The following is a 21,794-nucleotide window of genomic DNA, read 5'->3' on the forward strand; positions in this document are numbered from 1 at the left end:
AAGCCTGACGTGACGTAAGCCTGACGTGACGTAAGCCCTGACGTGACGTAAGCCCTGACGTGACACGCGTTGCTACGTTCCGCAGAGCGCTTGCGTGCTGCGTACGCATCGTCATGGCGCAGTACTAAAGCTTTCTAATGTCTTAAGGGGAATGACAACCGGCCAGAATGTGTTAGGAGGCGCTGATGGAAATTAAAAGATCACGATATTGCAACGTGCATTTATTTCTGCTTTACCGTTCACGCATGTTATCACTTTTGTGCCTACGCGAAGCGACGCGCGCGGCGTCGCTGGACGCGCTGGACGCGTTTCGCGTATTCCGCGACGCAAGGTATAAACACGGAACGACCGCTTTCGGTGGCTCAGTCGCACGAACGCCGCTCGCGCGCTTGCGGTTTTCGCCGTCACCGAGTTGTTGGTGCGCTTGCTTTCGGGCAGAAGTTCGCCGAATAAACGCTCTAAGTTCATTGCCCACGTAGTGTCTGTTTCTGTCTGCCGGCGTGCCAGCTAGCTCACGCTCATCTACGTGACATTTCGTGGAGGTGCTTATGCTTCGGACACGCCCCCCGAGCCGGGACACCAGCCCAAGCGCCTCTAGAGCTGGCGACAAGGAAGGCCCCTCCAGAGAACACAAGAAACCTCTAGGTAGGTTCTTCGGGTTCCGTGCGTGTTACAGGCGTTTTGCCCCAGATTTCACGAGAATTTCCGAGCCTCTCACTAGCCTTACGAACGCCGAATTGCAGTTTACATGGAGGAAGCCCCGCGCGATATAGTGATACAGTCGAGCACGCTGTTCGTGGTTTAATAAGGAGTTATAATATTAAATTGGCAAAGAAGCTCTCAAAAACCAGTAAGTGGCTCAAAGTGGTGATCTTGGTACTTCAGATGTAGTTATGAGATTACTCTACCTAAGTCGGCTGTTGTTAGGTACCCCATGCATATTGCTTAAAATTGCATTTCATATATTATTAGGTGTTTGTGCATTACTCTACGTGTATTACGAAGTAAAAAATCCAGGCCTACGGGTTTTGCTCGCGTCGCTCAATGCACGGCGGAGCACATGAGTGCCGCCTACTTTTTCGTCATTGTAGACCGTCAAATAACCAGTGGCCCGCACCAAGTAAGCCAAGTTGCCATTAAAGACTTTCATTGATGAGCAGCAGACAGCTGCTGGCTCATAACCGGTGACCCGAGTTCGCCTCAAAGAGGTTCACTGCAGACCAGCACAGCACAAGTGGAACATGACAAGTGCTCGAAGTATTCGTCAAAGAGTTCCTTCGAGCAGTGGTGCCTACCCAGTCCCGCATCTACAGTAACAAATGCGAACGCGAAACCGATTGGTTGAAGAGCGGCACGTGTGTACACTGGGACTTGTTCAGGGACCTAAGCTGGTCCAACGGTTGGTTTCGAACCCTGTTACCTTAGCACAGCACGCATGCACTAACCCTTCGACTCCAGACTACCCAGTGACTCAGTTAGGCGGGAAAGCAATTAGATAAAAACACGGATGGACATACATACATACATACATACATACATACATACATACATACATACATACATACATACATACATACATACATACATACATACATACATACATACATACATACATACACACACACATACATACATACATACATACATACATACGGACGGACGGACGGACGGACGGAAAGAAAGAGCACTAAGTACCCTAAGAACGCCAACACATTAATAATTCAAGACTTAGGAAAACCTGAATCGCAGGTACATCGGCTTGATGTAGTCGCTTAACTTCGCGAGTTGCGATTCCCTTTAGGATCACCTTTGCCTTTCTGGGATCTAAGCGATATTTTTATTCTTATAAGCAAAGGAATGTGGCGCGCTTCGAGAATTGTAATGGCATGGTAGGCAATCGTATTTGTAAACTGTGCTAACGAGAGCAGTAAATGTTTTTGTTTGTTGAGTTGTCGCGAACCGAAGGGATTTGAGAAGGATGGTAGCCGTGTCAACGTAAGGGCGAAGAAGGGTGCACAAAATTTTGAACGGTAGTGTAAAGGCGAGGTGAGGACGCGACAAAAGGCATGAGGGTGAGGAACTGCTAGTGACTGTCATCTTAATGACAGTGACATGAAAATAGTATAGGGCGAACATGAGTATCTCATAGAAAGAAGACAGGGAACGCAGCGATTATGGGGGGGGGGGGGGGGCGGAGATAGTGAAGCAGACGGCATCACGCGTTCGATGGCAATGCCTCCACTCGTGGCATTGCCAATGGTCACGCATGGAAGCAACGTGCGCTTAGAAAATTCTGACGAGATTCCCGCCAGTAGAGTAGGCAGATCTTATTTTGATAGGATAATTTTTCTTTGCGTTTGCTGCACAGATCCTGTCGGCATCGCCATCGCACGTCTACGTCAACAATGGGGCATGCAGAAACGGTCTTTGCCAGGAGATGATCGCCCTCAAATGACGTCTTCGACATGCCTCAAGAGTGCCTCAAAGCCCTGTAAAGAACAAAAGCCAAGGCGACATCTGTGCGGTTCAACGTGCGCCTTTCGTTCATCAGCGCATGTGCGGCTTCGGCTCGCAGGGTAAGGAAACTGAGGCTAGGAGGGAGCATCACGTGAAAACTTTGGAATTTAGTAATAAAAAAAATTTTTAACGGGAGGCTTATGGGAATGGTACCTTGGAATGCAAGCGGCAACTTATAGTCGCCGAGCATGCAGACAATATCTGGGCGAGTTGGGTAGGGTCGATCGTGAAGTAGGCGATACTAAAAGCTACCAGGAACCAAACAATGTTCTGAGGGGTGGGACAGTCATGTAGAGCCTATTTCCCATGAAGCAACGTGACGTGAACCCCTTTGGTGATGGGAACACAAAATGAGCCGCTCGCTTTCTTCCCTGGGTGCATTTTAATTATTTTCTTGCTTTATTCTTGTGAGCAGCTGATTGGGGCTTTCTTTTTGAAAACACAATCCTCAAAGGAAGAAAGCATAAATCATCATCATAACATCTTCAACATCTATAAGGCTAAATGAAAAATAGAAAAGAAAGAAAATGTGGGAACCACTGACGATGATTACCAATGTAAGCAAATAGCATGAACGAACGAATGAACAAACGAACGAACCAGAAAGGGAGGGAGGGAGCGAGTGAGCGAAGGACAGAACGAACCGACGAACATTTGCTTGCTACGTCCGGCTACCGACCATCGACCATCGAACATTCACGAAAAGGAGCGAAACACCCGCCGTGGTTGCTCAGTGGCTATGGTGTTAGGTTGCCGAGCACGAGGTCGCGGGATCGAATCCCGGCCATGGCGGCCGCATTTCGATGGGGGCGAGAGAGATAGCAAAGAGAGGAAAGGCAGGGAGGTCAACCAGACGAGCGTCCGGTTTGCTACCCTACACTGGGGGCGAAATGCGAAAACAGCCGTGTACTTAGATTTAGGGGCACGTTAAAGAACCACAGGTGGTCAAAATTTCCGGAGTCCTCCACTACGGCGTGCCTCATAATCAGAAAGTGGTTTTGGCACGTAAAACCCCATAATTTTTTTTAAAGATGCAATGCCAGCTACTCGCTTTAAAGTAGCGGCAAGGTACTTAGTCAACCGCTCGGTGGAACTTCTCGCGTCCACAGAAAGTTCATGCTGAAGACTAATTTGGAAAAATCGAAAGAAAAATATCGGAACCTGCATCTCTTCATACCATTGTTAACGAAAGCCGACATCTTTCAACGCACATTCCCCTCTGTGACCGCATACTGGCAATTCAGCAGCATAAAAAAATTGTACGGGTTCTCTTAGGAATGCTTTTGTGAGTAGGTGCACCAGCCTTTAGCACCTTCTCTGTGAAGATTCAATTGGTATGTTCATTGCAGTGTAGTTCAGCGAAAAACACTAAAGTCAACTGACACCCTGATATATCTTGTCTGCATGCGGACATGACTATATTTCCTACGAGTCAAATATCTTTCACTCTAGAGAAAATCCGACCAGATCCCAGGCGCATGCGCTCCGATTCCGAACCTTCTGCAACATATTAATTGCTACCGCTAGCTGTTTCAAAGATCACGTGCCAGCAATGTACTAAACACAGATGCGAAAAAGGAAGGAATAAAGAAAGATAGACGCAGCTTCGCCCGAAAGGCGAAAAATCGATTGCGATAGCAAATTATTATACGAAGTAAGGACCGTCGTTTTTATGTAGAAACTGTCTAACGTGGTCGCACGCGCGCATAAGCGAACATGAACAAATCTTCCTCGATGACCGCAGACGCTTGCTGTAACAACGCTGGCGTGAGGAAGCGCGGCAGCAGGAGCGAGCGAATGGACCTTCGTGCTGCCCCTCGGTTAAACGCGAACTACGCGGGGAGAGCACTACGCACACAAAGCTCTCAGCGCTCGGCGCACTCTGTCCCCATCGCAGATCGCTTTCAAGGTGGAGTTGGAACGCTCGCGCTCGGCCGCGTCACACGCAGCGCCGCCGGAGTAGAACCCGACGCTTCAAATATCAGCCAAACGCGGTTGGCCTCAGCGAGCCGCCGTGCACTCAGTTTGTGGTCTAGTCGCGGCATCTGACGGCGGCTGCGATATCTGCGCTAAAAATATTTAACTTAAATTGCTGGGTTTTATGTGCCGAAACCACGATTTGATTGTCAGCAGCGCCGCAGTGGGGCACTGCGGAATTAATTCAACAACCAGGGGTTCTTTGACGTGTACTTTCATGGGCGTTTTCGCGTTCCACGCCCATCAAAGTGCTGCCGCCGTGGCCGCGATTGGAGCCCACGACCTCGAGCTTACCAGCCCAATACCATAGCCACTAAGAAACCACGGCGGATGTCTCAATACTGCATGGCAGACCGCAGTCACTGGCGGTTTGCAGAATGCGGTAGGGTGTTTGAGCAGCGTTTGCCTTGTGCACGACAGCGCTTGAGTGCGAGTAGGCCAGTTTGCTTTGGAGTCTCATGGGAAAACCTCAAATGCGGCAATGAAAGGTGGCATGGTTTGGTCCTCTTTTGAATAGCAGAGAGGCGTCGAGGTAAATTAGATATGAAGAAGGACTCTTGAACGTGGATAAAAATAAACAGGTGGCTAAAGTGCACAAATATCTCTACCTAAAAGGCGTGGACATAAAATGGAGGAAGAGTTGAGGAATGTTAGTAACCAAGTGCACGGTATTTGAAAGTGTAGAAAGACAAGCAAGAGTCATCAAAAAGTAAGTAAGGGAAAAAGAGAAAGCAAATTGGATGTAAGGCATGGAAACAAAAAAAAAAAATTAGAAGGCAATATTTACAGGGTGACACCAAGGGCAGTGCCAAGCTATTCCAGGCTCGAGCTGGTTGTCCATGCACGAAGATATACAAGAAAACATATCCGCAACAAATATTCGCATGTGACTGCTTCAGACAAAATTCGTAAACCACAGATCAAATCCTAATGAAATGCGAAGGTATTAACTGAGGGAGACCTGTAGGGTAATGTTCGCTCCCCAGGAGTGATGGGACCTAAACTGGATGGTAGCATGAACCGGTCACGATTCGAGGTAACCAAGAGACGCTTTCAGCTTTGGTAGAAAGAAAGAAGGAAATAAATGGATGAGAAGCAATCCGTTACAGGTATAGACAGTTAATGTAGAAAACATGTCCGTTTGACAGAAATGTGCAAATTGTTAACCAGAAGATCCTTTCAGATTGTCAGGTTGTTTCACCAAGAAAGGCGATGATGAGGTCTGAAGAAGACGGCATTGATTGAGTAGAGCGACGGTTATAATGCACGTTTTCACCAACGCGCAGGTAATCGTTTTTTGTAAAACATCGTTTGCCATAAAATAAAATTACAACGAAAAAATGGTGACCGTAGTGTAGTGTGCAGCGGCACGAGAGAATGCATAAAAAGTAAAGAAGAACCTTGGCGAAATGCAACCATCAAAATTCTATTCATGAGAGCATGTGGCAGGAACCTTACAACTTCGTGCGACGTTCTTTTTCTCGTGGAGATTACGTCAAAGCTTTTTATGCATAAAAAAGAATAAATTTCACAGCAACGTTCCTTCTCGGCTGGTTTCCCGCTGCAAACGCATGAAATGTTTGGAGAGGCGAAAAGGAAGCCGGTACAATGCAGAAGTCACTGCGAGAGCATATTTGCCGGAGCTTGACGCATCAGTACTGAATTGTCGGTTATAAGAAAAAAAAATATTTGTGGAAGGTTAGAAGCTTAGTCCAGAAATATGTTTGTGATGTAGTTAATTCTAAACGCATCAAGGATTGTGAATTCGTTTTTTATGCCTTCTTCCACCTGTGTGTAGCAGCCGTTTTCGCGCTCTGAGGTAGACCATTATGCAAAATGGTTCAGGCATTGAGGATCAGGAATAAGTGTGCTTGTATCGACATCACTAGAGGTGTGAGTGCAAATAAATGGACCCTTGTTGTAAAGATAGTTTGAACCTCTGCTAGTTTTGTAAAGACACATTGACCATTCATGTAGAATGGTCGCAGAAGCGATCGAAATCAGCGGCGAGTCTACCGTCGTGGGTGCGTGCACGTCATTCCTCGCGATTTTATAAAGTTCTTAAAAAACAACTTAGTGCTTATTTCGAAGCGCTTTTAATTTGGTTTGAACAAATGAGGTTGTAACAGCAAGGCTCTCTACACAATAGGCCTACACAATCAGCCTCTCTATATCGCTTTCATGTATTACGAAAATCATTTGGTTCAGTAAAGATACAAGCAGTCATAGAGGCATTACGTAATCAAGGAGTGCAGGCCCCTTACGTAAATATCTTAGAAAATATCTACAGAGATTACACAGCTATCTTAATTCTACACAAGAAAAGTAGGAAGATACCTATAAAGAAAGGGGTTAGACGAACAGACGCCATCTCTCCAATGCTATTCACTGCGTGCTGGGAAGAAGTATTGCAGCTAATAAACTGGGACTGATTGCGGACTGGGACTGGGATTGATTGATGATTGATTGAATTTGCATGACTGAATGAATAATCAATCTGTTGATTGATTGACGGAATTCAATAGTGCTGCTGGCAATAGCAAATGCCGACAAACATTTCCGCCGGGTTTTTCACGACAATACAATGACGCTTACTAAAAATCTCAGATGACGCAGATGACAAAAAAGGATGAGTAGTAGCGCCAATTTGACACTTGCTACAATAACGTCGAGAATATGCGTTCACTTCCAACAAATCGTGTAGTGTTAGACGATTTGTTACAGAAAAAAGGAAGCTTCAAGGGAAGCTAAAGGCAAATACTAAGTCGACGCGGACTGTTTAAATACCATTGCAGAAATGTCGCAACCCTTGTTTCCTGTAAAGGAAATACTTAATTCACGAGAGAATAGCATGTGAAGGGTCCGAATACATTTTCCGAAATTCAAATCTCCCGCCACCCAACTGGGAGGTGCGAAAGGTAGTGATGACTGTGTATACGATATCACCACCCTTTGCTGCCGTCGGTGAGTAAACCGGTGCCCAACAGACAGCGGTAGCTAGCCATGACAGAGCGGTGAATTGGCCGCTGCAGCTGCTTTTACGTGAAGTGGCGTAGACCGTTCGGGCATTGCGTGACGTCACATGGAAGTTGAATTCTCTTCTACTTGGAGTTCGTGCGAGTTTAGGGAGCCAGTAAAACCTGCGCGGCACTACGCAATAACTAAGCTACTTAAACGCGAAAGCGTGGCAGGCGCAGGGTCGAGCGAAAAGGAGACCTTTCGACCGCCCGCATCGTTGTCAAGGGTGATATAAATGAGTAATTTTTTCTTAAATATGGAAATAAATCTGGACAACTAGCATTTTGTTTCGTCTTACCATACAAGGATGTTTTTTGCAACGAGCGGTTGAGAACTAGTGACAGAGTTTAACTGAGGAGTGCTTTCGTCATCAGACAAGTACTTGAATTTCCCGAGGGAGTCTCTAATCATGCGTTGCATTTACCTCAATTTCTCGATTAGTAAGGCTCTGTTCATGATAATTATGTTGCGAAGCCAACTCATTCCAAAAGGGACATTCTGGTTGGAGCAGAAGACGAAGAAGACGGTTGCGTGCGGTGTGGAGGCTGTCCACCATCTTGGTAGCTGCTGCGTACCTCGTTGTAAATGCTCTGTAAATAGTTACGCCTCGTGTCGTTTCACGTAATATCTTTGTGGTGGAGGTGGTGGTTGTTCCCTGTACCCATTACTGATCACTGAGCTCCGCAAAAGCCGCCTTATGACTGTTCCGACCATGCCACTCGGCCTTAGAGATCCTCGAGCACTAATCTATCATTTTAGCTTGACTGAATATTTGCGTTTAGTGTCCCTTTACGCTTGCTGAACTCCACATGAATATATATATATATATATATATATATATATATAATCACAACCATGGAAAGCCGAAGCCTACGAGGCCAAGTCAAGTTGAACGCAAGGCAAGCCAACTGAAAAAATAATGACCAAGTGATGGCCACGAAATATAGCAGATCCATAATTCGCACTTATTTGTAGTGTAGGAATGTAGTCTCGAACATTATTTATATTTTTCATTCCTTTTGCTGCTCGTAATTGGCTCGCACGTAGCTGTACTCTGCATATTGGCATGCTGCCCCGCAACGACATCCTGGCGCATCGTTGCGGAGCACTATTGTGGCTTTCTTGAAGAAGACAGCATGAAATGACTTGCTTAAATTAACCTGACAAAGTGGAAACAGATTTTTTTTATCTACCGCCCCTTTTTTGTTTAGCCATGGATAATCTACGTTAGCTGTGTCTTACCAGTACTCACGTGCGGGGCAGAAACCTGGAGGCTCACGGAAAGGGTTCTACTTAAATTGAGGACGACGCAACGAGCTATGGAAAGAATGATTTCCTTAGCTCGATTTGAAGAATGAATTTCAGTGCATTCATGAATTATGGGCTCCCAGCTACAATCTTCGCAGGCAATAGCAAGCCAACTTGTAGATCTATTTTTCGTCATATGCGTGCTGGCGCAGCTTATCATAGGCCAGGTCCTGTCTGCAGTATACGTAAAACCGGTCACTCGATACAAGTATGGTATAAATTGCACTGTCGACGCAGTTGAGACACTTAGTACAGGCCTTTTTGTTGAGCTGTTTACTGATACTTGCTGTTTATTAGTAATTTGTAGAGTTTGCCAAGCTTATCAGGGGCCGACAAAATCTTTTCCCACAGGTACTTTGAACAATGTCTTCTTACCTTGTCAGTTATACTACGGATATTGGGGATTACCGCTGCTTTCTTCTTTTCGTAGTTAGTTGTGGGAACTGCATGCTTCAGCCAACGGCGCCGTACAGCTGCAACAACATTTTAATGTGGTCTAGTGGGTTCATCTGCCATTTATATGCTTGAAAGGTAGAAAAACGTTGACGCAAGAAATGAGGAGAGGAGAGTCAGAACGCGCGCTCTGTTTGCCCTCTCCTCAATTTCACGCGCCAGTTTTTTGCGCTGTTTCAAGCTTACACATCGAATATTGGTGATCGATCTCGATTTGTCTTGACCTGCTTTGTGTGCTTTTCGTGCCATTTATGCTGAGATAGCTGCTATAGGACACCCTGAGCTATTGGCAGTGGTGATGAAGGTCGTATTGGGAACTGTAGGAAGAGAGAAGAGTTAAACTTGGTGTTCTCTGCAGCAGCGCAGCACAGTGTTGTGACCGCCATAGGTAGCGCAATGGTAGTGCCACTAAAGGTCCCGGATATTACATAATGTGTTGTCACGTATGTGTCTTTCATCTTTGTAACCCTACCCAGTTTTACATCACCCGATTCACACGGATGCCATAAACCTGAGAAAATAACTTGTAAATGCAATCAGCATGGCACAGATTTATTCTGAAAACGATTACTTGGCCAATTCTTTGAATTCCTCTTTGTCGCACTTGTTAAATCGGCTATCTAAGGCAGATTGGCGTCCTTCCACAAGGCTTCCAGATCGGCTCGAAAGCCGGCGGTCTTCGCTGCCATTTTGGATTTCATGCGTTCAATCTGTAAAGCTGAGAAATGGTTCTCCCAGTCGCCGACAATCGCCTTCCTTACAAGGTTGGCGCCCTTAATTCTCTGCTTGCTGGGCTCGTCAGACAAATTTTGTCCTCTTGAAGCTCCTCTCGAGGGTCTGCGTTTGATCGAATCGTCCTGCTCTCTTCCCAAAGGGGCTTCTGCGAAGGCATTTTTCATGGCTTCAGGAGATACGGCCTAAAAAGGGAGAAATAAATAACGGAAGTTATAAAAAATATTACTGCTCAACTCATACGTGAATAGAACGGGGCTAATAAATATTCAACCAATTATTGTAACGACCATGTACACAAAATTCATAAAACCGATTAGAACAGCCATATCTTTGGCATGAACAAGCTCCTAGAGGTCGTTTATGCCGGACCAAAGGTAACGTAAGAGCTAACTTTCAGAAACACAATAAGGGGCGAGAAAAATATTCTTAAAGCTCGACAGTGATTCGATATTCAGCGTTGCACTCGACGATTGAGCTTAACACCCAGGCCGAAAACTAAGCGCAGGCAGTGTCGTTTCTTCTTATCTTCAGGCTCTGTTCACACTTTTTCACCTGAAGATGATGATGACGATTATCGTGACAGCACTAAATTCTATGCCGTCATCATCAGCGTTTCGTGCCGATTCGGCCCTGAGAATTAGGTTAACGCTGCAGCATTCTACGTGTTGGTTCATTTGTTGTGATCCTGCAAAGTAAATAATAATTAAGGTTGTGCTTAAGCAGGAATCTTGACGTATTCAAATTGCACTACTCACGTGATAAAATAAATAGAGACTGCTCTTTAGTCAGTTCCCTCACAGTGCAGCGAGAAAACATTACCTGCCCGAAGAAATGCATTTCCACTGCGCTTCTTGTCTTTCTTAAAATGAAATTGAGTACGGGGAGCTCCTCTTGTAATCTTTCTGCTGATTCTATATTCTCTCTAGGTGTGAGTAGAATCAACATGACCAGGAATTGATACCGCAGTGAACTATTCATAGCTGTTGTACGGCAGCCAACTGAAATTAGCTTGTTTAGCCTCCTTGCACTTTCTCCGCCTGTTTCTCTTTCTCTCTCTCTCTGTCTCTCCAAATTAGAGGATAGTAAATTTGCTGTCTTACCCTCACGGATTTGTGTAGTGACCAAAGAGAGAAAAAACTTTCTAATTATTTTGAGCTAACAAGAATCTGTGTGCATCAGTCGGGCACGTGTTTGCTCATCGTTTTCTTACGTACTTGTACCATAATGCGTATCATATGGGTCAGCCTCTGGACATGGGTACAGAGTCAAGCCGATACGACAGGGCAAAGTGTCCCCATACGAGTTCTTGTTGTTGCTTTATCATTAGCCTCCTCCATCTTAGTTACCGTATCTGTCCGAATTTAGGTCGACACCTATTGGTCGCTTTCTCAATAAGCTACTTCAACTCAATTACTCGTTTTTTTCACCGGCCTTTCCATACCTAACAAAGGTGACAAATATTCGGACTTGGAGTCGACGGTCAATTAGTTGCTAAGGCACTCCTCTTCTACGGCGCGGTGGAGTCGTGACTCCTGAGCAGGAGCGTGTACGGGATATTGCAGCTCTGAATGACTATTCACAACCTCCGCCCTCAGACGCAGCCGAGACATTGATGAATTTACTGGCCTTCTCCTGAACCTTTGCGTTCAATAGACAAACTTAGGGCATACCTGTACAATTGCGTCCAGTGCTACGGTGTTACCGATTTCCCTCTCGAATTCATTTCCAAGAAAGGCCGCGATCTTCAGTATGCCGGAATGAGGATCTCGCTTCATCTGCTCATACGTGATGCATAGAAAATTAGGCCTTGACCTCTGTGCGAACCAGGATGCTAGGTGATCGAAGTAATCGTTGGGGTGAACCCATCCATTCATGAACTGCTCGAAGAAGTCATCGAAGCTTATGTCACTACAACCTGGAACTCCCCGTCGCACCTGGTGGTAATACGACACACAGGTGTCATATGGGTTCCGCAGCACGTAGATGTACCTGTGAAAATGAGATTGGAACAGGCTGAGAGCATGCCCCGTAAATATGACGTGTCTGGTACGCAGTGTTACTGAAATGACCTAAAATAATCCCGAGCAATGCATCCTTTGACATATTCATGGTGTTAAAAGCTCCGAAAGGTAATGTAAACTTTTTCCTCCCCTTATGAAGTCACATGCCATAACAAATATGGCATGTCATTAATGTTATGTGTCCATGCATATCATGCCGCCTCATGTTTATTCTGATAATATATCTGATAATATATCTGATAATTATTCTGATATATATGCAGTTGAGGAAGCAAGCATGGCGGCATTATGACGTTTGAGGCTACATAGATAGATAGATAGATAGATAGATAGATAGATAGATAGATAGATAGATAGATAGACAGATAGATAGATAGATAGATAGATAGATAGATAGATAGATAGATAGATAGATAGATACACTCGAAACGCCTGGAATTCGTTAAGAATGCATCGCATTAAAACAAGCTTTCGTTTGGTGAACGAAAAAATATGCATATACTACAAAACCCTCCTGATGCTCTTTGGCTGTTATCGCTTTTTGCGATTGCACTATTTCATCCCTCTCTACATGATTATTTTATTCGAATTGCGTCATTTTGCCGCTTTTTTATTTATTGCACGGCATTGACGATTGCTGTATGCTTACCGCAGTACGCATAGAAAACTCTTGTTCTCGACGAGCCTTAAATTTATGCGTGAGAATTGTTTCGTCGTAGGTTCAGGTGGATTGGTATGACAGTGCATTTTCGCGATTCATTTTTTTTACAACCCAGCTTAGAGTATTATCAGTATTAAGCATGATCTTGCACTAGGAACTGTTTAATTTACAAGATACATTTTATTGCGATAGCAATCAGGACACCGAAGGGATGCTCACGCCACCTACATCCTATGGTGACGGCATCGACGTGCATGCATTGCCTGTGCATGGAGAGTTGAATTTCGCTGGAAATACGTCAACGCCGAGTCACCCTCACGCCAGGTATCAGGCCAGGCTAGCCAGTGTTTTATTTTGTTCCCCGCTATGCAACAAAATGAACGCCCCCCCCCCCCCCCCCCCCCCTCGCGTTCGGCTTCGTCGGCTCTGCCGTAGCCAGGACAGCGTTCTGATATCTGCTTCTGCAGCTGCCATTGGCGTTGCGCACGTACACGTTAGCGTTCCTATTCGGAAGAGTGCTTACCACACCGTGGTGAATATGCACTGGTCTGAGCGGAAAGAACAGCAAACTTTAGGCTAAATCTAGCGCCACCAAATACCAAAAGGTTTGCCAGTTTTCCGTCGGTCTCGTCTCGTGCGCCACGGAGGTGCGACGCCAGTAACACCGTTGGCCATATTCATCACGCTACAGCGTAGTGACACGGCAGGTATCTGCCAGGCCATCTGTTCCAGCATTAGTTTTGTGAGCTGCGTCGAGCCAAGCCGCCTCCAGGTACTGTTAGAACAGCGTGCGGGGAGCTAGGGAAGGCTACACCTCGTTATCTCTGTTAATGCTTCGCCTTCCGGTGAAACTGTCACGTACTTTGCTAGCGTGCATAGCTGTTGCAGTTTTCAGCATAAAATGTATACAACAGTTCCGTAAACTTGTCTACAATAAAAATGCCTTGCTAGGGATTTTAGATCGAGGTTTTACTTCCGTCACGTGCTTTGTGGACGAAATTTGTTCACGATGTTTTATTGTCATTCTTTGTAGCTTTATTGTAACGCCTTAGAATACATCGCCGAGCCATTTACACTTTTATAGGATGTATATACTGAGTTTCTCTAGGCTGCGCTGGCTCTATCTTGAAAGTGATCTGCGGTGGTTACAGAATCTAGACGCACCGAGCGCTGATGGCTTCGGGTGCGCTCTGTTCTCGCCGCTTAGTTCTCGTTGAAGCCAGAGGCGTAACAAAGCACAGTTCGCTCACTGCTGCTACCGCTCTTCCTCACGCCAGCATTATGACAGCGATTGTGAGCGCTAATCGAGTCAGACGTGTTCGTGCTTGCCTGCGCGCGCGTGACACCATGCTTGTTAATGCATTTAGTAAGCGAATGTTTATAAGTTTACACGGCCGATAAAACTACTGTCCTTACATAGTATAACAGTCCAATAATTTGCTATCGCCATCAGTGATTCGCCTTTCGGGCGAAACTGCTACTTTTTTTGTGTTCGTGTCGTTACCAAAAATGCCGAATTTTTAGAGTTTTTCGTGGCGTGCATCGACTCCTATCTCAAGCGCACAATTTTGCATGGACGCGGCTCCATATCAGCACGATCGAATCTAGGCTTTTTATCCGCCGTAATATTTTGTTGCAGATCGTATTTAACTACGCGCATCCGGGCACAGCTGCAAGTCCGTGACCTGCCAAGTCGACCGGATGCGCGCTGTAGAAGTAGGACACCAGCAGATGGCGTCGTACTCGTTCTAATTCTTCAGCCGGTTTTAGTTACCTTGAGTCATGCTTGTTCTGCCGTGGCAAAACCGCCACAACAATGGCGTGGCGAGTCGGTTAGCTATAATGCGCTGCGTCGGCACTCGGATTGCGAAGAGGTGCGTGAAATCGCCACTGCACGGTGACGGTGCAGTAAGCGCTGAAATTCTGGCTAATGCAACATCCGCAGTCACACGATTTTCTCGCCCATTTGGGAGACCTTCGTGCGCGTTCTCTGTTTATTGTGGGCCTGCGCAGCTTTCCTGATTATGATGGTGTGTAATCTCTTACCACAAGCGTCACTGTCGCGAGCTGAGAACGAAAGCATTCCATCGACATTAAACGAGCTGTTTACATACCTGGCTTGCTCCGAGAAGCGCACATTCTCGAATGGCAAATGGGTCTTGATGATCGCCCGTGGCCTCGGCAGCGATTCAATCTTCTCACCGCCAGCGAATTCCAGGAAGGAAACGTTTGGTACACATGCCGCGGCGCTTTGTGCCGGCGTTTCACTTGCGTGATTCATGAGGCGCTGTAGTACGAAGTGGAGCCATGTGGTGCCTGTCTTCGGGAAGCCCACTACGAAGACATCGTCGTCCCTGGGCTCATAGCGAAAGGCTGATCGCAGCCGTGACTCGTCGAACAAGTCTCCGATCAGGATGCCTTCAAAGTGACGAAGGTATTTAGGTTTATCGGCGATTGGCTCCAAGCTTACCTCCTTGGTATCGGCCATGGGAATGTCTTGATGATACTCGCACGAGGCGCGTGTCAACTGCACAGGAAAATGCGTGTTTGTGTTTAGAGAGGTGGCTGCACGAGGCTCGTACACGGGGTTTATGGTGTTGTGAATTGCCGGATGAGCGTAATACAGATTGTTAAGTGACGAGCTTTCAAAGTGAGTGATTGCACCGCGCTTTTACTAGTTGCTTTTAGTGAAAACATACAGAGCGAAATTGGAGCGAAACTTAGCTATACCCTATCCTATATGTCTGTACGAGAAAGCCTGCTTGCGTGGATGATTGGTCTTCTACGGACTCACTACTAAATTTGGGCTACTTTTTCAGGCAGTTTTCAATGTGTTTGCAATCTTAAAGTACTTCACACACATTCCTGGATCTATCTATCTATCTATCTATCTATCTATCTATCTATCTATCTATCTATCTATCTATCTATCTATCTATCTATCTATCTATCTATCTATCTATCTATCTATCTATCTATCTATCTATCTATCTATCTATCTATCTATCTATCTATCTATCTATCTATCTATCTATCTATCTATCTATCTATCTATCTATCTATCTATCTATCTATCTATCTATCTATCTATCTATCTATCTATCTATCTATCTATCTATCTATCTATCTATCTATCTATCTATCTATCTATCTATCTATCTATCTATCTATCTATCTATCTATCTATCTATCTATCTATCTATCTATCTATCTATCTATCTATCTATCTATCCGTTTTCCCGCCTACATGGATTACTGGGTGGTCCTACGACGAACGGGTAGCGCATAGGGCTGCTGTGCTAAGCTAACAGGTTTCCAAGCCAACCACTGAACCAAATTGGCTCACTCATTATGTACAACGAACGTCTTCAACAAAGGCGTTTCAACGAACGTCAACTTGGGTCACTGAAATGTACGGGACTGGGTAGGTACCGTGTTTCCGAAAAAAAAAAAGAACTGAAATACACTATTTGATGCCGACTTAGAGAGATGCGACTGATGCCGACCCTGGGCGTCTGCGACTCGGTCTGAGCTGCTTTTTAATGAACCTCTTTGATGCCAACTTGGATCACTGGGTATGTGCCAGTGGGTATGCGCCCCTCTTCAGTGAATTTTGACGCCAACTTGAGTATAACCAACTATGTGCCACTGAGTATCTGCCAGTAGGCGTGCGGCAAGCGAGGGAACAATTCTCAGCGTTCGTAGGCAGCGGCGCGCCAGGCTTCTCGTCTCGGAGGCGACGCGCGAACTTCTAGGCAGCGCCACTAAGTGGCGCAGCGTGTCCAGGGAGAAGCGCGAGAGAGGAGACCGGTCGTGGGCATGACGAGTTCCTCAGCGTTTGCACGCGCCCGTGCGACCGCGCATTTCGGAGGCCACGCGCAGGCTTCGAGGCGGGAGCGATAGATGGCGTCGAGTGTTCTTAGGGGAGCGCGAAAAAGGAGTCCCGCTGCAGCACACGCCTCATACGTACATAACTCGTTTCGACGGTGGTGATACGCCGTGTCGTTATATCGATTCAATGCTAACACATTGCCGTCTACACTCATTGTCAGATGGGTTCTACCGCAGTCTTTTTTGTAATTGAATGGGAAGCTTTATGTTCAGTAAAAAAGATTGAAGATACGACACAACAGGATATAAAGTATGTACACCATCCTTTTTTGGATTCAGTCTCTTTTTTTTTTTGTCGTGTGTCCTTGCGCTGGTTATGATTCGCTATTGCAAAAATGAATGCACAAGTTATAGTAGTGCATACAATAAAACGGGAAACAAATAACTCTCTTGACCATAGAAACAGAACAGAACAGGCACTCGGAACAGCAATGGCTCTGCCGCATGTAAGGAGTACAGCAAATGCCAGACCTTCGAAGGCCACAGAAACTCGGAGCTGTGCCTCGTAAATCCGAACATCTGTGACGACCTTTCAGTTAACATGACTATAATCGGTTACATTAGAAAAGGAAGTCGTTTGTAGACGAGAATGAAATGAGAAGAAACCAAGTGCTTCTTAACCTGTGTAAGCACATACAGGGTGTCTTTCTTGAGCTGCACCAAAATTTTTAAAGATTGCCTATGGTAGACAGCGCAATTATAGCCCTTGATCTAAATTACTCGATCAGGCGGCCATTACTTCTACGAGAAATCAAAGGTTCAACTGAATAATCAACGTGATTACGCCAATTTATTTTTAAATAATTACTCTATGCTGCTTATCTCCATCTACGAATTATAGCCTCTGAGTTTGCATGGCGTATCCACTTAGACCGAATTTTCTGGACTGCACCAGTTCCGTCGATATTAGTTTTTTATGTGTCCGAAGAAATGCATTGGCGTTCGAATTACTTTTTTTTAAGAAACCGCTGTTTTATGCATTGAAGCACAAGAGTAACTGGAACACCAATGTATTTTGACGGACACCTTGAAAATTAATAGGTCTCGGAACTGGTGTGGTCCACAGGATTCGTCCCAAGTGAATACGCCTTGCAAGCTCATTGGCTATAATTCGTAGATATTAATATGTGGCGTAAAGTAATCAATTAAAAATGTAATTAGCGTAATTACTTTGAATAATCAATTGTACATATTGATCTTTCCTAGAAGTAATGGCCCTCTCGTCAAGTAATTTAGATCAAGAGTTAGAAATGTGCTAACTGCCATAGGCAATCTTTAAGAAATTTGGTGCAGCTAAAAAAAAAAAGCACCCTCTATATTTGTAAGGAAGACCTACTAATACCGATTTTACGCGTACCAGCTGCACAGCAAACCATTGATTTCATGTAGAAGTTTGTATTCGGGAAGGTCGTTTAAAGCCATTGACGACACACTGAAGTTACTTCGAAGCGCTATACACCACTCATTAATTGACCTAGCGCACAAGGCACGAGTAACAGCAAGCGGCAGGCATCAGCAGTTCTCAAGGCTACCGAATTTTCTCCGTCAAAAGGGGCTCAATAGGGTTCCGGGGCAATTGACAATTCCTAAAGAATGATAACCAGCCACAAAATTAGAAACTCATTGGCACAACTTCTGGGAGTTGTTTGTACACCTGACTTCGAGTTAAGTAGTAAAGATGCGACAGTAAAGAGATAAAGTTGTTTTGTGTCTGAGATAAATTGAGCTGTAGGATTGTCAGGAGGTCTAAAAATATTAACGGAGAAGAAGAACAAGAAGAAAATGATTCATTTTGAAAAACGTTAACCGTGAGAGTTAGGCAAGAAGAGTTCCTTTGACATATGATATGGCTATACATCCACGTGAAAATTTCGCCCAACTTTATAAATTTCTAATGCACCATTCAATGTATTCTATTTAGTGTGTAAGGCTATAACAAAAATAATTTCGTCATTTTTGTTTCAGATGATAGAGTTTAATACAGTAAACACAGAGTGCCAGGTTTTGTAATGTAAGTTAGAACAACTTCGAATGACGCAATGCCGAGCAAGAATATTAAGAAAGCGTAAAAGGGCATTCATGACAAAAAAAATTGTCCATTGTTGGTGAACTACGAATTCATTAGTGCATTACGAGACAAAATTCACGAAGATGAATTGTGTGGCAGTGTGAACACATCAAAATTTAACGAAAAAGAATGTTTTCAACTCCTTATTACATTCCGCGAAGACAAAAGCCGCAAAACCATCTGCTAGCGCTTTATCTGGTTGCATGTTGTGTTTTTATAAATACTTTCCTATATTACAGCGAAGCTGTATATGGCTGGCCGATTCGTCCGTCCGTCTGTCTGTCGCCTGTACGCCGAAAACGCTTCCGGCGCAACTCCATGCGCATGCGCGAAAAGAGAGGCACACGATTTTCTGCGCCAGTAGTGACGTTGTTGCTCTCCGACGCAGCCACTGTCCACGATATACCCCAGAAAGACAAGAACTTGCTAACTCTCTCCACAAACTGAACAATCGGCTGCTTTCCGTGCAGGTGCTGCTGGATCGCTCGTCGGCACATAAAGCGGTGAAGGCACCTTTGTGGTTCTCGAGGACGACGGGCTTGTGTGAACGTCTGTGACTATTAGTGCAATTACTATGAAACCACACGCTTCAGTGAACTCACCGCTAATTTCCTTCTTTCCTTCACTCCTCTCTCTCCCTATCATCGTTGTTTTCTCCTTTGCCATTCCCCCGGTGTAGGGTAGCCACCCGCACGTTATTCTGGTTAATCTGCCTGCCTTCTGCTTTCTTCTTTCTTTCCTTCCTCCGTCGTAGCCGAGCGCGCGCGTAGCAGTTTCTCCCAGGTTCTGAAATGGGTCGGCCACGCGTCATGCGTACTCCTTAGGAGCACGCAGCTTTAGATCAGTAACTCCGCGAGCAGAACCGGGAACGAGCTCGTCTACGCCGTGTCGATGCTGCAGCCCGAGCGCAAGAACAGGCTCGTGCTGCCGAGCGCAAGTACAAACTGCGCACCAAGAATCTGGGAGCCTACCAAGCCATCGTTTAAACAACCGTCGGGGTTAACCCAGTGATAAACAGCGGGGCCGCACGTTTCAGCTTCGCTGTTTAACCATGTCTGTACGGAGTGCTCGGGCGGTGATTTTTTTAATCTATCGTATTTTTTATCGCTGTGAGCTATTTCTCTTCGTTATCCCGTCTCTTCTTCCCACCTCGACATCTGCTTTACTTCGACCTTACTTACTAATCGCCAGGTTCCCCCATAATGAAACAAAAATCTTGTGACCTGAACTCACAAACGCTTTATAATAGTTCAACGAGAAGAAATGGGGTCAACCGAAATGCACGATTTTTATTAATCATATCATAAAAAGCCAAGAAACAAAGACACCAAGGGCAACATAGGGGAAATTACTTGTACTTGCTAAGTGAAATAACAAAATGATAAATTATTGGCATTGAAAGTGGATGAAAGAACAATTTGCGCCGGTGAGGAACAATTCCACGTCTTCACATTACAACTTATGATTAATAAAAATTATTGTTGTATAAGTGGTGCAATCTAGCTTGCGGCTATTCTTTTCAACATATATAGAAGCTATATATAAACATATACAGAAGATTATATATACATAGGTTGTCTAAAGCGACATTATACACTAGGTTGGCTGTACCTGTAGACGTTTGCCGCTGTGTATACATCACTTTTGACACCCTGTTGGTAACAGCCGAATAAAATCCTGAAGGCGTACGTCAGAATACAGTGATAAGACGGTTAATAACAATACGTTGACTATTGCACTGTATGGACTTTGTGCACAGACACACATATACAGTTTACATACACACGAAAACAAGTTTTCTTAAGGTCACTTCAACCCTTACACTGTACTAACATGCGATATGTAGAATGCTCTTAAAAAGGGGGAAATATACATTCGCTAATATTTCTGATAAAAACCTAATGCTGCAGCGTAAGTAGGTGTAATATTGCCCTCACCTGTAGTGTAGGTTCCGCAGGTTACACTTGAACAATGGTTCTGATATGATACGCGTTACTGTAAGTATTCGGTCCTGCAAGCCAGCTACAGGAGGTCTTCCACTTCTGTATATCCGCGGGAATTAATGAATCCACAGAAGAGCGGCGAAATGGCAGCCTAAATGTGTTCGCCATGTGTTCTGCATTCGCACGTGTAAGGGCTTAGTAACCATGGCAGCACGTCTGCTCTCCTTTGCACCTGGGAACGAACCTAAATATACTGGGGCACATGTGCTGGCGCTCACAGGTGCATTCACGGAAAACAGCTTAGGAAACACTCGTTATGAGAACAAAGAAAAACTGCGCAAGAAAGAACAAGACAGAGAAAGAACCACACGACACAGGCGCAGTTCTCATAATGTCATACCAACTAGCCCCTCACCGTACGCTTCTAAACACTCGTTATGTCGCCGTGCTTCTAAAGCAACTACACCACCGGCCGCGAAGTCTCACTGGGCTACATGTTATGGCTGAAAGAATTTTACCGATAAGTTGAACTACACTATGTTTAAGAATTTACTGAAACGTCATACGTTTTGTGGACGCTGAGCGTAGTGGGAAGGCAGGCGGGAGGGGGCGATAACAGTGATGCGTTCCTAGCAAACAAAAAATAACGGTCCACGTAAGGCCCCATTCGTAGAGCTCCACGGAATGTCACGGCGAAATGGGGCTGATGGGGGCATATTAAAAAAAAAAAAAAGAACGCAGAGATATGACGAAGCTACATTATAACCTACATTAGGCAAAATGTTTTAAACCCTTCGGAGTTTTGTTTTGCTCTACGGCTTACCTTACACATAAGGCAATAAAATATTATTGTATAACACAGCCAGCTCAAACTACTGCTGCAGTGGGGGTCACAATAACTACTGCTGCAACTGCTGCTGCAATGGGGTCACAATACATGCACAATAAATTGTGCATTTATTGTGACCTCCTGGTGCACACCGGCATGTCTATCGCGAAAGTTTGGCAGCCATAGCTGTGGAAGGTAATTTCTTGCGGTTTTTGTGTAGTCTGCGGCATCTATCGTCTTCTTTACTTGCCATAAAAGTTGCCAAAAGAAGAAAACATCATTTGTTCCCAGGAACAGTTCAATCTTACCCATTGTTAGCGGTGGGACAGACCTCGCTGTACAGCCAGGTTAGGTTAGGTTCAGGCGTTTCCTT

General features: G+C 45.1%; 2 protein-coding genes across 3 annotated transcripts in view; one reads left to right on the forward strand and one right to left on the reverse strand.

Annotated features, from left to right (window-relative positions):
• The first annotated feature begins 377 nt into the window (after positions 1–377).
• The window catches only part of LOC126537491 (acid-sensing ion channel 3-like), a 75,989-nt gene continuing 54,572 nt past the window's right edge, over positions 378–21,794 (forward strand). For both annotated transcript variants that reach the window (XM_055074294.1, XM_055074295.2), the window contains exons 1-2: positions 378–645; positions 2,369–2,576. In XM_055074294.1, the coding sequence (XP_054930269.1) occupies positions 549–645; positions 2,369–2,576 (305 nt within the window). In that variant the 5' untranslated portion in view covers positions 378–548. The remainder of the gene's footprint in view (positions 646–2,368; positions 2,577–21,794) is intronic.
• LOC126537490 (sulfotransferase 2A8-like) lies at positions 9,794–21,604 on the reverse strand. The gene is made up of 4 exons (XM_050184514.3): positions 20,587–21,604; positions 14,805–15,217; positions 11,679–11,997; positions 9,794–10,190 (listed from the first exon to the last, which is right to left on the reverse strand). Exons 2-4 carry the CDS (start codon positions 15,176–15,178, stop codon positions 9,894–9,896), a joined length of 990 nt encoding a protein of 329 aa, XP_050040471.1. The 5' UTR covers positions 15,179–15,217; positions 20,587–21,604; the 3' UTR covers positions 9,794–9,893.

Source organism: Dermacentor andersoni, chromosome 4, assembly GCF_023375885.2.
Source record: "Dermacentor andersoni chromosome 4, qqDerAnde1_hic_scaffold, whole genome shotgun sequence".
Taxonomy (NCBI): domain Eukaryota; kingdom Metazoa; phylum Arthropoda; class Arachnida; order Ixodida; family Ixodidae; genus Dermacentor; species Dermacentor andersoni.

Excerpts from the sequence above, each read along its gene's own strand:
- LOC126537490 (XM_050184514.3), bottom strand. The coding sequence starts at position 15,178 with ATGGCCGATACCAAGGAGGTAAGCTTGGAGCCAATCGCCGATAAACCT. Across the intron at positions 11,998-14,804 it reads CGCTTCTCGGAGCAAGCCAG|GTACATCTACGTGCTGCGGA; the intron begins GTATGTAAACAG and ends TCATTTTCACAG. Across the intron at positions 10,191-11,678 it reads CACTGGACGCAATTGTACAG|GCCGTATCTCCTGAAGCCAT; the intron begins GTATGCCCTAAG and ends CTCCCTTTTTAG.